The sequence below is a fragment of the Microcebus murinus genome, chromosome 2 (genome assembly GCF_040939455.1).
Source record: "Microcebus murinus isolate Inina chromosome 2, M.murinus_Inina_mat1.0, whole genome shotgun sequence".
Lineage (NCBI taxonomy): Eukaryota > Metazoa > Chordata > Mammalia > Primates > Cheirogaleidae > Microcebus > Microcebus murinus.
Genome location: NC_134105.1, coordinates 65208013 through 65223936, shown reverse-complemented (window position 1 = coordinate 65223936; position 15924 = coordinate 65208013). Strand labels below are relative to the sequence as shown.

The window sequence follows — 15924 nt, the reverse complement described above, 5'->3', positions numbered from 1 at the left end:
ATTATAATAAGAAGGTTTTAAACCAAGCATTTATTTAACATAAACTGTGAAAATGGGTTATTATAGGTCAAGTCTTTTATTGAATGAATAAATGTTTTATCTTATCTACTTAATGTCCCTTAATAAATTGATTTGTTAAATTTTTAATCTTTCAGTCTCCCTTCTCCTAAATCCTAAATCTCTGAAATAAAAAGAAGATACAGTATCAAAAAGATACAATAAAATGTCCTAAAATGCACACTTCAACCTCTGGATGTCCAGTGGAACACTAGACATTTCTCACAACTATCACCTGAGAAATTAAAATGGTGAGTATGGATTCAGGTTTTGTGAGATCTAAAGATTGTAAAATTTAGGAATCTTTCTTTAAGAAACAAAATAGAAAAATTACCAATAGAAAATCAGGTACCAAAGTAATAATTATTTAGGGAAAAAAAAAAAAAGCACAACAAATAAATTTTTAAAAACTGACAAGGACCACAATCAACAATCTAGAAAACTAAAGCAACAATTAATTAATTGCTTGGCATTCTTTTCTAATTTTTTAACTTTTTTGCTACATGCTCTATGATTGTGTCTTTGTATAATAATTTCATAGTGTCACTTTCTCTAATGTTGCCTACCATTGACGGCTGGGGTGCATAAAACACGCATTTACACTGCCTCGCATGCTCACGCTTGTTACACTACTCCAGCCCGTGCACCCAAGACACTGGTGTTCTGATAAATTCTTTTTTATATTATATTCATAAAAAGAGGGAGAGTGCATGGTACATTTTTAATTTTACATACTACACTTGACATGTGCTCTGTGTATTCTATGTACTTCACTCACCAAGAATATGTAGGAGAAAACTTCTGTTTCAATTAGGTATCTATGAGAACCAAATGCACTCTTACCATTCTACACATTTAACGACTGAAAGAATTTTCCCCAAACTAGCTTCTGGCTCCACATATACAAACATTATTTCTATTCTACTACCCACATATCTCAGGTGCTACATAGAACACATTTAAATTGCAGTATGACATCTGGCTTTTGCACATTTATGTCACAATCTGTAAGAAAGTATAATGAGTAATAGAAATATTTCTAGAGACCATTTCTTCATCAGAATAGCTGGCAATAACTAAACTGTACAAGAGTGTCTGCAAACCACATAAAAATACCCTACTAAACCCAGACTGAATTTATCACCAACTGAACTTTCACTTAACTGGATTTCAAAATGCTCTTGGCTACTCCTAAGCCACCACAAATGAGGGCAAGTGTTAACAGAAAAGTCAGAGAATGAAATCAAAACCTTAAAAGATTTTGTTTAAATACTGTACTTCTGCAAATTTTACAAAAAAAATATGACCCTGTGAACATGTTACAGTGGCTTGGAAGAGGCCTGTGCAAGTGAAGGGCCTTTATGTTTTAAGATTCATTAGCTTCATGGATTTACCACGAATCCACCCTTAGAGACAGAAAATATAATACTTTCACAAATTATAGGTGAGTTCAGTAACAATGATAGATCTGCGGTCTAAGAAGATGAACAGAAAGCTCACTAACATAATCTCAAGCCAACTCAAACACAGCAACTCTCATTTCAGACACTTTCTTAAAGCCATGGGTAGTGTATACAGTGAGTTCTAAAACTGTGTTTTTCTTGGTTGCATACGACATGTGAAGAAATTCTGGGAGAACTGTGACATGTATTAGTTATACAATATATGGATTATATTGACTTATATGAAATAAACAAGTATTAAAAGACTGCAGAATTGTTTACTTTTTTATATTTTTTTCATAATCAGATATTCCTAGAAACATCTAAAAGAAATATATTAATTCAAAAACTAATCTTGGGATAAGAAACAATACTAACAAAAAAAAACCTAAGTTGCTATAATATATTTAAAGAAAATAACATCACAAAGAAAAAAGAATGGGTCTTTAAAATCTGCAAAATATATAACTATGTATTAGTAAAATGCCATCAGAAACCTAATTAACTACAATAATTTTCCTTAGACAATGTACAAAGTAGAATATCTATGCTGGTGTTTTTTTTTATTGTTGCTACTGTTTCTATTACAATCTAGGTTTGCAATTTCGGTATATGATATAAGAAAAGCCAATAGGACTTTTAATAATGATAGTTAGGACTATCTAATAATGATAGGACTACTAATAAGGATAGGACTTTCAATAAATGATAATTTAAGTTGTTTTAAAATCATTTAATATCAAATCTTTTTCTCTCTTCATATAACAAAATTAGTATATTATTAATGATACTGATTCACCATTGTGAGTCTGTTCCTAAATAAGAAAACAAAATAAGAATTTAAGGTAAACTAATGATGTTTTCCCTACTAAACAACTGATAGGCATTTTATTTATATTACTTAGGAATCTCATTAAAATGTACAAGGATAATTAGAGTGAAAAACCCTCAATTTTGCCCAAAATTAAATTTGATTATTTATTAAATAATAAAATATATTAAATAATAAATAGCATACTTCAGACAGTGAATATATTCCACAGCTTCAATGAATACAGGTGTTATTTTCCTAGTAATAAAAATGCCAATAGAAAATTTTATAACAGTAAAAATAATTCCAATTCTTTTCTTTTCTTTTCTTTTCTTTTCTTTTCTTTTCTTTTCTGTTCTGTTCTGTTCTGTTCTTTTCTTTTCAACAGATAGGGTCTCGCTCTGTTTTCCTGGCTGAAGTGGTAGAGTAGAATGATCACAGTTTCACTACAGCCTCCAACTCCTGGGCTCAAGCAATCCTCCTGCCTCAGCCTCCCAAGTAGCTAGGACTACAGGAGTATACCATCAGGCCTGGCTAAAATTCCAAATTCTTAAGTGAAGTTACACTTCGTAATTTGTTCTTTTTTTAACTGGTAGAAAATATGTATTACATTATATTTCAGTAGCATTTGTCTATGAATTTGGGTGAGTGAAAAAAAGAAAAAGAAAAAGCCACATTCAAAGCAAAAATAGTTACTATGCCTTGATTTGAAACTTAAAAATTTCGTTTCTATTCTCTACAACTGTGACTAAATGTCTATTCTTATCTGTTCAAAGCGTAACTTTTTAAAAAGGATGCTTGAAAGCTAATTTTTTGTACTATTAGTATGACATCAATAAACAGCATGCTAAAAATAAATAACTTAGGAACAAAACAAAGTACCTAAATAAGTATCTGAAAATAGTCTTATGTAAGAGATCTAGTGGTCTTTCATTTAGATAAATGTGTATTAGTAAAATGCCATCAGGAACCTAATTACCCACAATAACTTTCCTTAAACAGTAAGTAAATAAATTTAACATTTGATTGTCTAGTCCATTTTGAAGATATGAATTAGACAAACAGGGTTTCTGTCAAATAATTTATTTAAATTTATGCTTTGTAAACAAAAATATTTTAGTGTATAGCAGGGATGTCCTAGGTTAGTAAAAACTACAATGTATATGAAAAAATATGTACTACAGAAATATCATTGTCATCCAATCCATAACACTCATCTTCCCAGTGAGAAACCTGGAATAAATAATCTCTAAGATTATGAAAAGCACTATGAAAAGATCATTATGATCATATTGAGATTTATAGGTCAAGTGAAATGTTCATGTTTACTTTTACTGATTTTGATTCTATTTCTTTGGCTCTCTTTGGTTTTGAAACTTTGGTTTCAAAAATAAAGACAACTTTTAAAAAGGAAAACAGAAGCAAAATTCACCAAAGTTTAAATGAGATATGGCTTTGCTTTTAAAAACTAACTTCCCTTACCCTCATCCGACCTGTACCTGTTCAAAGATAAAAGAAAATTCAAACTCTTAAGATATTAATCAAGCCTCCAAATTTCACTGAATAATCCTTAGGGAATACTGAATACCAGGAATGTAATATCCTTAGGGAAAATGATCCTGGCTTCCTTGACCAATGGACATAATACAAAAGGTAAAACTCCATATATTAATGGAAAGTACCAGTGAAATCAAGCAATTCACACCTGTACTCTCCTCAGTTTTCAATATCTAGTAGGAGACTTACTTTTCAAATTTTCATTTAAAAAGGAGTAATAGAGGACCCTATAGGGCAGAATCTTTGATATGACATTATTTTTTTCTACATTTGATAAGGTGGTAAAAGATATTTAGATCATCTGTCTTCTAAGCCACTTCATAATTTATTAGTCTTTCTTATACACTAAATGTGAATGTTTAATATGGTTGATGTTTATTACTGCCAATAGTTTCCCTTTCCTATGTGTGCTTTGGTTTAAATGCTCATCAGTGACATGCAAAGTATGTGTGTAAGTAGATATACCAATTAGAACTTTAATGCCTATTTATTACCGTACCAAGTTTCAAAAATCTACACTAGTAAGCTTTCAAATCCTCAGCCAAAGAGATATGCTTTTAATACCAGGTAGCTGTATTAAAACAACTCAGCCAAGAGTGAGAGAATCAGTGGGAATCCATCAACTAACAGAAAATAGCCTAAGTACACTGCATGGAGATGATGGCTTAGAAGCATCTGAGTTATTTATTCTTCCCCATATGTAGTTCATCCTAATGGACAAATGGTTGATAAACCTGACACCACAGGTAGATAAAAGCACTTGGGATAAGCAGCATTAGGGTAAGAATGCAGTTTTTCAGATGTGGCAGGCTTACATCCTATGAGAATGAATAAGTGTAATGAATGAATATACCAAGCAAGAGTACCCTGACTAGTAAGCTTTGGTAACAATGCAAGGATAAAATATACCAACCTCTCAAATATTATGAAACATTAAATTAAGTGACAAGGCAGATGAGGCTTTTGAAAATACCATTAATGAGAGAAAGATATGAAGATCTTAGAAACAATAATTTCAAGTTTATTATTACCTGTAAGAGAAATCAGGAAATAAACATTAAATAAAATCTTTTTCATATAACTCTGACTTGGATACAAAGCTTCTTTACGAATGAATGATCAATATAAAAGTTGAGAGGATTGTATGTCAAGAAAAGTATACACAAACTGAAATCTATAATCATGAAGTCTGCCAGAAAACACTGGCAGAACTGCATTTTAATGAATTTTCTTGATTAAATTCTGAGAAGCTTCCAATATTTACCACTTCTCACAGTAAGGCTTCTTGTGTGTATGTGTACATAAGTATCTTATGTGTTTAAATATTTTATATGAAATTAATATCTATTAGTATATTTGAAAATAACAGAAGTATATAAAAATCTAGATAACAGAACTGAAATTCAAAGTTATTTAAGAATAAAATTTCATGCCACTAGTTAATGAGGTTCTAGGTTTGAGGTTTCAGGCCCTGTGGCAAATAATTCAACCTTTTTCTCAAGGCTCACAAAGTAAAAAGAGAAATATCACATTGGCACTGCTTCCCAGGGATATTTTAAAAATAAGTACAGAATATACATACAGCAATGTGAACAAAGTGTACTGACTACAATGACAGTTGATTCTCCAAGTGTAATGAAAGGGAGTTAGAATATGATGAGTCCCAAGATCCTCTGCAGCTCTAACAATCTGGTATTCAATAGCTCTCTTAAAATAGAAGACATGGCCTATCACCCTCCCTCGCCCTGTAAGAGAGTCCCCAGTTACATGGCTTGCCTGGTAGCAAGAATGGGAGCTGGCATGGCAAAGGGAAAGATCATTCTGCTTATTCCAAACTAAGACATGCATTGTCTTTTCCATGCAGTTTTACTTCTAGCTGAATGCAGAGGTATGTACTCAATTTTCCAGTCTCACTGCATATACTATAACGTAAAGAACCAAAGAACAAAGTAGTGCACATTACACACACAATAGCACACTCCTTCAAATTCTCAGACACACAAAAAATTGTCACCACTTCAGACAATCTTGAGTTAACAATGTTAAATAAAATACTTAGAGGAAATACATTAGAATATTGATAGGTTTAAAAAAAGGAAATTCAAGGATAGAAAAGTTATTGAATGAGGTAGAGGAAGGGAATCGATCATTCTAGTGCCTATATATATAGTAGACCTTTCTTCCATCACCATCCCAACCTTTCAGAAAACATTACTTTCTAAAATCAGCTTTATCATTTATCTAGCTTAAGTTAATTACATTGTACCTAAGGTCTAGAACAGGCGTCCTTAAACTACGGCCTGCGGGCCACATGCGGGTGTTTTTGCCCGTTTGTTTTTTTACTTCAAAATAAGATATGTGCAGTGTGCATAGGAATTTGTTCAAAGTTTTTTTTTTTAAACTGTAGTCTGGCTCTCCAACGGTCTGGTCTGATGGACAGTGAACTGGCGCCCTGTTTAAAAGGTTTGAGGACTCCTGTTCTAGAGGCTAGATTTTTCTCCCTTTTTCTTAGGATAAAAATCCCTGAATTTGTATCCCTATTTTATAAATTCAGATCATATATTTATTCACTGTCTGATTCCATGTGACCAGGGTAATATCTAATTCCTGTTGGTCCATGCAAGATGAATTGCTATTTTCTTGATTTCTATCTTGAAACTCTTCTATCTGGAAAATTCTAATTTGTTCTTTTATTTGAGCTGTCAAAACAGAATAAAAATCTTCAACATCATCAAGAAAATTAATGCATCTCTTTTGTACTTTACTACTGGCTTACTGGACATTATTCTCCTTATGCCCATTCCAGTTTCCTTGATGGCTACTTTATTTCTGCCCCTTAAATGCAAGTGTTCCCTAGGGATTTTGCATGCTCAGACTATATTATTTCTGTGGACTGTATTATTATGTATAGACCTGCAACTATCAACTTTATGTTTATGTTTGCTTCTTCTATATATTCTTCTGTGACCGACCACCTAAGAGTACCAAACCTGTATAAACAATTGCCTGCTGCACTATGTATTTATATGTCACCCAGTTCCCAAATACATTTAAATGGATAGTATAACAACCAAAAATACTAAATTTTATTTAATAAGAAACCTAATGTAGTTAACCTATGTGGTTCTAGCCTAATCTTGAAGTGTATTAAAAGTCTGGCTAAAAGCTTTGAAGGAGCCAGGCTAGTTCTCTATGTCTAGGACATTACATTACTTTCCTGGGGCAACTTCAATACCAAAAAAAAGGGGGGATCCTATCTTTCAATCACACAAAATACACCTCCCTACCATAGGGAATAAATGAAACATGTGCTCTCACCATCTTCTTCAGATTAGTACACATTGCTTTTAGTAGCTGTTTGTATTTATGAAGGTAGACTCATACATAAATGATAGTATAAATTGCTCTGTAAAATGGAACTTAACTATGCATATTAAATTTACATTTAATATTGAAAAATAAGTCAATGAATATTTACATACTTAATTACTTTCAGATACTTTCAGATCTCTAGGTCTAAGAGCTAAAAACTTAAGGACATTCCAAAGTATCACCTAAAGCAGCGAACTACCTTGATGACAACAGGCATGTCCTTAAGAGTGAAGAACACAAACAAAGAGACAGTTAGTTATAAAAATCTGAGAAGAGGACTTCAGGTACAATTTAGCACATCACTTTAAAATACCTACTAGATTGTACCCAAGTGCTGCAAAGAGCCAATACTGTTAGTAAACGTCTAATGAACTTATTAATAAAACGCTTCAGAGTAATAGTAGGGTTGATTTTGTTAATGAATTTAAAGTATTATAACTTTTATATTTTTTAATTGTCCCACAATTATCTTTAAAGAGTGTTATAAATTATCTGTAATGGTGACTATCCCATAAAGTATTAAAATAAATATATTTTAATAAAGAATTTCATTTCTCACTTTTTAGGATAAGCCACTTAGAATACTTAAAAGACATGTACTTTATCAATTACTAATAAAGCCTCAATTTCACACTTTTAAGTAAGCAGAAAATATAAAATGAAGAGTCAATAACAATACTTTTACTATGTCCACACTCTACATTACAATAATATTTATTTACTTGATTCTCAAGTGCTGAAGTGGTACTGAAATTTCTGTGCCGATCTCTCTATCGTTATATAAAAAAAGAGGGCTTTCAAATTTAATAGAAAAATTCTAATGTTTTTATTTGAGCTTTCCAAAGAGAAATTTTCTGCTAAAGAAATAAACATGTCTCTCTTTACTCTATGACTGAATATCACATTTTTTGAAGAATTTATATATAAATGGAAAAATTTGCTAAATGATTAGGGGTTTGATATTTTTAAAATAAAAAAGAGGAATAAGTTATTCTACATATTCAATAATTATTCATAGTACCATGGTAAATTCGCCTGCAAAAATACTGCATCCCTATTTATCTTACTGCTATTTGAAACTATGTACCAGTCAAAAATGGCAGACTTCCTTGAAGGTTTACACTCTGACACACACAGAATGGGGCACTTAAAGCTACCATTATGAACTCATTTTGAAGGCATCTTAATATTGCCTTCCTTTTCAATAAAATGTTCATGTCTAAACTGTCATTGTGCTGATTAAGTAAGTCTAAGCCATGAATATAAAACAATTTAAAAATGGAGTTTTCGTCACTGAGTTTTAAATTATCTTCTTATTTGTGCCAATACACCAAATATTGTTTGGAGATTTTTATAACAAGGTAGAGAGAAAAATTGTATGCTTTCACAGAATTTAAATACTCCTAAACTCTAGGTCCTTTTAAAAACACAGATTGAGTATCCCTAATACAAAAATCCAAAATCTAAATGCTCCAAAATCTGAAACTTTTTAAGTGCCAACATGAGCTAAAAAGGCCATGTTCAAAGGAAATGCTCATTGGAGCACTTCGGATTTACAGATTAAGGATGCTCAGCATGTGTAATGCAAATATTCCAAAATCTGAAAAAATCCAAAATCTGAAACACTTCTGGTCCCAAGCATTTCCGATAAGGATACTCAATCAGTGTTATGAAAAACTGCAGCCCTGCTTTTATAAAATAATGAAATAATAAAAATAACTTGATACTTTATCTTGAATGTTCCCTAAAACTCGTAATATTTGTACGCACAAATATGATAAGACTTACATAATTGACTAGATATTTGCTGTGTACTTAAATGTATAACCCAGCAAACAGAGATAGGTTACCGACAATATGCAATCCTACAAGGCCACCTCCTCCAGACCTTCTCTTTGTACCAGCTCCCACTGTTCTTTACTTGTCAGTATAGTAAAAATAGGTAATTATACATAATTCTTCACTTCCTATTTTCCTCTGGTCTACTTCTGGATGTCCAGCTCACATCAGTACCATTGCACAAGTGGATCATAAACAGTTGACTACCAGTGTTTGCCTTTTTGTTTCTCTAACATAAGCAGTTTCAAAATTTTGAAATACGACATACAAAATGTTCTATTACAATTTTCCTGGAGCACGGAATCCATTTCCCCCCAAAAAAAGTAAGTAATAAATACTGGTTTGTTTCACAGGTCACACTTCCAATTTTATATAATCCATAAAAGACTTAGATTTTAAATAAGAATACCTTTGTCCAGTACTTTTTATGCAAATAGGACTGCCTTAATTTCTTGAATAACTACCCCTTAAGAATTCAATATAAAAACATTTTGGTGGAAATATTTCAAAAGTATAGTATATGTCCTCTGGTTTCTTAAAAACACTAGCATTAGGCCGGGTGCTGTGGCTCACGCCTGTAATCCTAGCTCTTGGGAGGCCGAGGCGGGCGGATTGCTCAAGGTCAGGAGTTCGAAACCAGCCTGAGCAAGAGCGAGACCCCGTCTCTACTATAAATACAAAGAAATTAATTGGCCAACTGATATATATATATATAAAAAAATTAGCCGGGCATGGTGGCACATGCCTGTAGTCCCAGCTACCCGGGAGGCTGAGGCAGAAGGATCACTCGAGCCCAGGAGTTTGAGGTTGCTGTGAGCTAGGCTGACACCACGGCACTCACTCTATCTAGCCTGGGCAACAAAGCGAGACTCTGTCTCAAAAAAAAAAAAAAAAAACAAAAAAAAACAAAACACTAGCATTAAAAAACTAGTTACTATAACGTACTGTTGATAAAAAATATGCTAATGCATATTCTATGTGACCCATGTTCTTATGGCATGCATTTTTAAAAAATAGTTTTCCATCTTTTCCTTCATGGCCTATTATCACCTTTTGATGTTTCACTCTGCCTGTATTGACCAGCCCCATCTAGGAAAGTTGGTATTCTACTTTAAAGTGGACTGGTAAGCAAGTTAGAAAGCTAATTGGGATATTCTGTAAAGAGCGGTTAAAAAAAAGGTAAGGAGGTGGGGGAAGGCTTTGAATAGAAAAATGAAGGATTTTTCTAGTAAACAAAATATAAAAGTATTAATGTATAATAAACTCTGTGATACTTAGGTGTTCCATCAGAGTATCTCTTTGCTGCAAGTAATGAGAATTGCTAGATAAGGATACTCTGGAAAAGTGGGTTACTATTGTCCCAGCTCAATCACAATAAAAACTAACCACAATTTTAATATCTTATATATAGGAAAATTCTACTTAAGATGCCAGGAATACCCAAATTTTTTTAAAAAAGATGCCAAGAGTTAGGTGTTCTCTGTCTAATACAAGAAAGATGATACCTGTCCTCAGTAGTTTCTTATATTAAATCTGTAAGTAGAAAGGCAATGGTCCAGTTAAGAGATATCATTTATATAATTTTAAAGTTTATAACACACTGTCCGACACATCATTTTAAAACACAAAATTAACCAATGAAATATTATCTACTCTCTGTAGTTAGCGAATTGGGGCTCAGTGGAAAAAAAATTTTCTCAAATTCATCAAAACGGCAATCAGCAGCAGCTTACATTTCAACCCAGGAATTCAGGTATTCCATCACACTTGATATACACCTACTTTATACTCATTCTGATCCTACTCAATTGTAATCTTTTTAAAGTAGCTAAAGACCAATTTATAATCATCTATAACACCTTAACACAAATTACAGTGCCTAGGGCACTCAGACAATGATGTCAAATTTTATATTTTCCTAAACTTGTAACTTTCTTAATTGTGGGCAAAATATTTACTTAGATCTAAATTTTAAAGAAAAGATAATTTGCCTCTTGCCTTATCTTTAAAATCATCTTGAGCAACATACAAAGAATAGAACTTTATTAGAATATGTTCATCTTAAGTATCTGTCTGTTATTTGAAGATGGCAGAAATTCCCACTTACTATTTTCCAGCTTGCCTTAAACACACTTGTTACATTGATAGCCCTACCGCTCTAACATTAGGGTGAAATCATGACTGAGTAAAGCTAAAATCTGCTAGGAAAGACAAACAGAAGTTGTTTAATCTGTTAAAAGAATTTTACCTGTAGTCCCTTGAAGGATACAAAGGACTCTGTACTTGGCTATACACTCTCTTAACTTGAATTCGTTAAGGATCAAGACAATGAGAAGACAAGCCAAAAACTGGCAGAAAATATTTACAAAAGACAAGCCTGATGTATTGTCCAAACTATACAATGCACTCTTAAAAGTAAACAATAAGAAAACAAACAACCTGATTTTTAAGAAATGAGCTAAGACTGCACAGAAACTTCATCAAAAAATATAGAGAGAGATGGCTATTATAATAGCATGTGAAAAGATGTTCAACATTATATCACGTTAAGGAATTACAAATTAAAACAACAGTGAGATACCACTACACACCAGTTCCAAACACTGACAACACCAAATGCTGGTGACAGCGTGAAGCAACAAAAACTCCCATTCATTGCTGGTGGAAATGCAAAATGGTACAGCCACTTTGGAAGACAGTTTGGCAGTTTCTTAGAAAACTAAACATACTTTTACCATACAATCCAGTAATTATACTCGTTGGTATTTACCCAAATGAACTGAAAACTTATGTCCACACAAAACCTGCACACAGATGACTACAGTGGCTTTATTCATAATTGTCAAAACCTGGAAGCAGCAAAGATATCCTTCAGGAGGGGACTGGATCAATGGAATATTATTCCACACTGAAAAGAAACGAACTATCAAGCCAAGAAAAGACAAAGGGGAAATCTAAATGCATATTACTAAGTGAAATAAGCCAATCTGTAAAAGATCAGTGGCTACCAAGAATCAGGGGGACAAGAGGGATGAATAAACAAAGCACAGAGGATTTTTAGGGCAGAGAAACCAGTCATGCACTGCTGAACAACAGGGATACTTTCTAAGAAACGCGTTGTTAAGCAATTTTGTTGTTGTGTGAACTTCACAGAATACATTTTACAAAACCTAGACGGTATAGCCAACTACACACCTAGGCTATGTGGTATAGCCTATTACTTCTAGGCTACTACAAAGCAGTACACCATATGCAATTTAGAACAATGTTAAGTATTTGTATATCTAAACATAGAAAAGGTAATGTGTTATGCTATGACTTTATGATGGCTAAGACATCTCTAGGAGGTAAAAATATTTCAGCTTTACTATAATCTTACGGGGCCACTGTGGTATGTGTGGTTCACTGCAAACTGAAAAGTCCTTATGTAGCACAGGACTGTATTCTGTGTGATACTACAATGGTGGATACAAGTCATTACACATTTGTCAAAACCTGTAGAATATACAATACCAAGAGTAACAAAACTATGGACTTCTAGTGATAATGATGGGTCAATGTAATAACAAATGTACTATATTGTGAGATATCAACATTGAGAGAGGTTATGTGTGTATGGGAACTGTATTCTGCTCAGTTTTGCTATAAAACCTAAAAGTTCTCTGAAAATAAAGCCTATGAATCAAAAAAAGTTAAGGAGCAATTATTGCCAAAGACCCAGACATTTAAACATTCTTGATATTATAAAAAATTTAGATTATATTTGAAATATTATTCCCCTTATGCTATGTGAAAGAAAAGGTATGTCTATTTCTTCTGATATAAGTCAATCTATATTAAAATAATGTACAGATTTGAATGTTGTTGAAAATATAATATAAAGAAGAAATCAACATTAATAGATAAAAACCCAACTCAGTTTAATAAACAGGCAGGGATATGGTTGTATCTATCTTCTTTGGAATTATTGTAATTTTACTAATTTGGATACAGCAGCCAAAACGGGATATTAACACATAAATATTTACCTTTGAGTCATAATTTTGAAGGCATCTGGGAGGTAGCAGTCTGTATTCTCCATCTGAAATGGGTCAGCATCACAAATCTTGTCATCTGTCCGACCGTAGTTAGCACTCTCAATCATGATGACATCACTGCCCGGACATCGCAGATCTATAGAATAACCTTCACAGGATAATTCTCGCCTAACTAACCCAAATGGTAAAGCTGCTCTGCTGAAACCTTAACATAAAAAAAAGAAAGAAAATTAAACTTTAACTCATTTATGAGATCAATTATTTTAATAAGGCATTTTCAAGTAATATGATTCATGTCTAGAGTTAAGAGATGTCATAAATTTAGGCAGTTATTAAATAATTTTGTGATTTTTTTACCATGTGTCACAAATTTATTATATTAAATATTTTTCTTTTATGTATCTCTATTTGGACTCTTCATCTTTAGAAGGCATTTTAAAATTATTCTAACAAAATAGTTCCTGTAAAATGAGAAACTAAATGGTTCTTTCTGAATAAATCCAAAGAAAAATAAAAAATCTAGCCAGGCATGATGGCTCACACCTGTAATCCCAGCACTATGAGAGGCCAAGGTGGGAGGATCACTTGAGGTCAGGAGTTCAAGACCAGCCTGGGCAACAAAGCGACATCCCATGTTTCTACAAAAAAAAATTTTTTTTTAAAAATTAGCCAGATGTGGTGGCATGTGCCTGTAGTCCCAGCTACTCAGGAGACTGAGGCAGAAGGATTGCTTGAGCCCAGGCATTAGAGGTTGAAGTGAGTTTTGATTATGCCATTGTACTCTAGCGTGGGCCACAGAGTAGGACCCCATTTCTAAAAATAAATGCATAAATAAATAAATACTTACAAATTTAATCACTGACTTTACAGTGACAAGTTTTATAAATACAGAATATAACACCTAATCAAGAAACAATTTTCATTTGTGTAATGGAATAAAAGCCCTGCTATGCACTGGCCTTACTTTCTCATTTAATGTACACATATTAATTGCTGTCAGTATCACTAACTTAAAAATACATTTCCTATGTCTTACCAGTTTTCCCCAAAATAACTTAAGATACTTATGACAGCAAGACAATTATGGCACACTAATGTATTTCAACTTATAGACGCTTTATTTAAAACTGACGTCACTGAAAGGAGTCAGCAGATGGACATTCACAGGAGCTGCCACTGCTCCAAGCCAATCCAAAAAATTTAAATACCCTACAAGGACAAAACTTCTCTTAAGATCAGTTTCTTTTCATCTACAAAATGTAGAGTTAACATCTGTGACATTACTTTTCCTACCTGTATGATTCTAAAATTGAAGTAAGGCACATAAAAATGCTTAAAATGTTATATGAATTTATGTATGGTACACGAGGTAGAGTTTAAACAACCACTGTTTACAAGTGCTATATAAAAGATTCCCGAATGGAATGGAAGATTAGAATTTTAAGTGTAAGCACTATTTTCAAATAAGGGGTCCCCTAACATAATAACAGAGCAAAGGACAAAGCGTAAAAGCAGGGAAAGCCAAGAAGAGTCAAAAAGTATGTGTGAGAAGGACTTGCTTGCTGTCCTGGTGTGCTACCTTTGGCTGGCTACCTTATCAAACCTTCTCCTACGCTGTCACAATTTTTAATTTCAGTTCTTTAACCTGTCACATCTATAGCATTCCTATTATAAAAGACTAGCAATACTTCCAGTATTTTTTCTTATCTTTACTCTTTTAATTATTTTGTAGCATATGAATTACCTCACATATCCCTTTTATAGAAAAAAACTTTACACTCAGAAGTCAAATACACTGTTCCAAGTTATAAGCTTCCAAGTTAAAGAGCTGGGCTGTGTCCAGGTCAATCCAATGCCAAAACCTGTTTTCTTTACCTTTATTACACAATGTTTCTCACTAATTCAGTGAAACAGAAAGTCACCGGGATAAATATGCGTCTTCTTTCTTAGATGTAAATCATTCTCCAAAAGGGTTACTGGGTAACACATTGGTATGATTTAGAAAATCAGCAATTCTCAAAACTTTGCTGAACTCTCAGTTCTACTGAGAAAACTAAAGGTGTAACTGGATTGAAAAAGGGGAAGAAAAGAATACATAATTTGGAACAAGGAAGTCTTCAGGGGATTGTGGCAAACTCCAGCCTTTGTTGGTTTTCTCTAAGAAGGTTTATGGTACTGTAAGAGTACTGAAAGTATGTGGAGAGATATGCTAGCTATTTATTAATGAAAAAGGAATACAGAAATAGAATTTGGCAACTGTCAGGAAAAATGGTAAGCAGGACAAACTTCCAAAAGATATTTCTTCCCCAATAAGTTCATAAATAAACTAAAATACGTATTTGTTCTTTTCCATTTCCTAATCCTGTATGGAACCACTGATACAAATAATTCAGCTTAAACTAGTAGTATATTTGTTTCAATTGAAAATATTTTTTATGATTTCAGAAGCTGACAAATTTCTGTGGCAAAACAGTGACATCAAATGAAATTCTGAGATATAACCTATTTTATAGACAGGTGATTTGCATTTATAATTCCATAATAAAACAGAATAAATTATATTATTAGAAAATGTTAGAAATATTAGAAGACACTATTAAAAATTGATTTGAAGCTATAATTCACAGCTCTTACTATTTTGTCAAAAACAGAATTGGTTATGAAGCACTGTGGTTTTTAAACTGAGCTTTTTAATTTTTTGTTGTCGTTAGTTTGAAGAATTATATACTTATGATTCTAAGTGAATTTTCCTCTGCTTTTGAAAGTTACATAGTGTAGTGTCTTCTTGTTTTGATAATTTACAGAGAGG

The 15924-nt window shown here is 32.7% G+C and overlaps 1 protein-coding gene across 26 annotated transcripts in view; it reads right to left on the bottom strand.

Moving 5' to 3' along the window:
* Positions 1-15924, bottom strand: part of ADGRL2 (adhesion G protein-coupled receptor L2) — a 632947-nt gene that overhangs the window by 71371 nt on the left and 545652 nt on the right. For all 26 annotated transcript variants that reach the window (XM_075999599.1, XM_075999596.1, XM_075999609.1 and 23 more), the window contains one exon: positions 13107-13320. In XM_075999599.1, coding sequence (XP_075855714.1) covers positions 13107-13320 — 214 coding nt within the window. The remainder of the gene's footprint in view (positions 1-13106; positions 13321-15924) is intronic.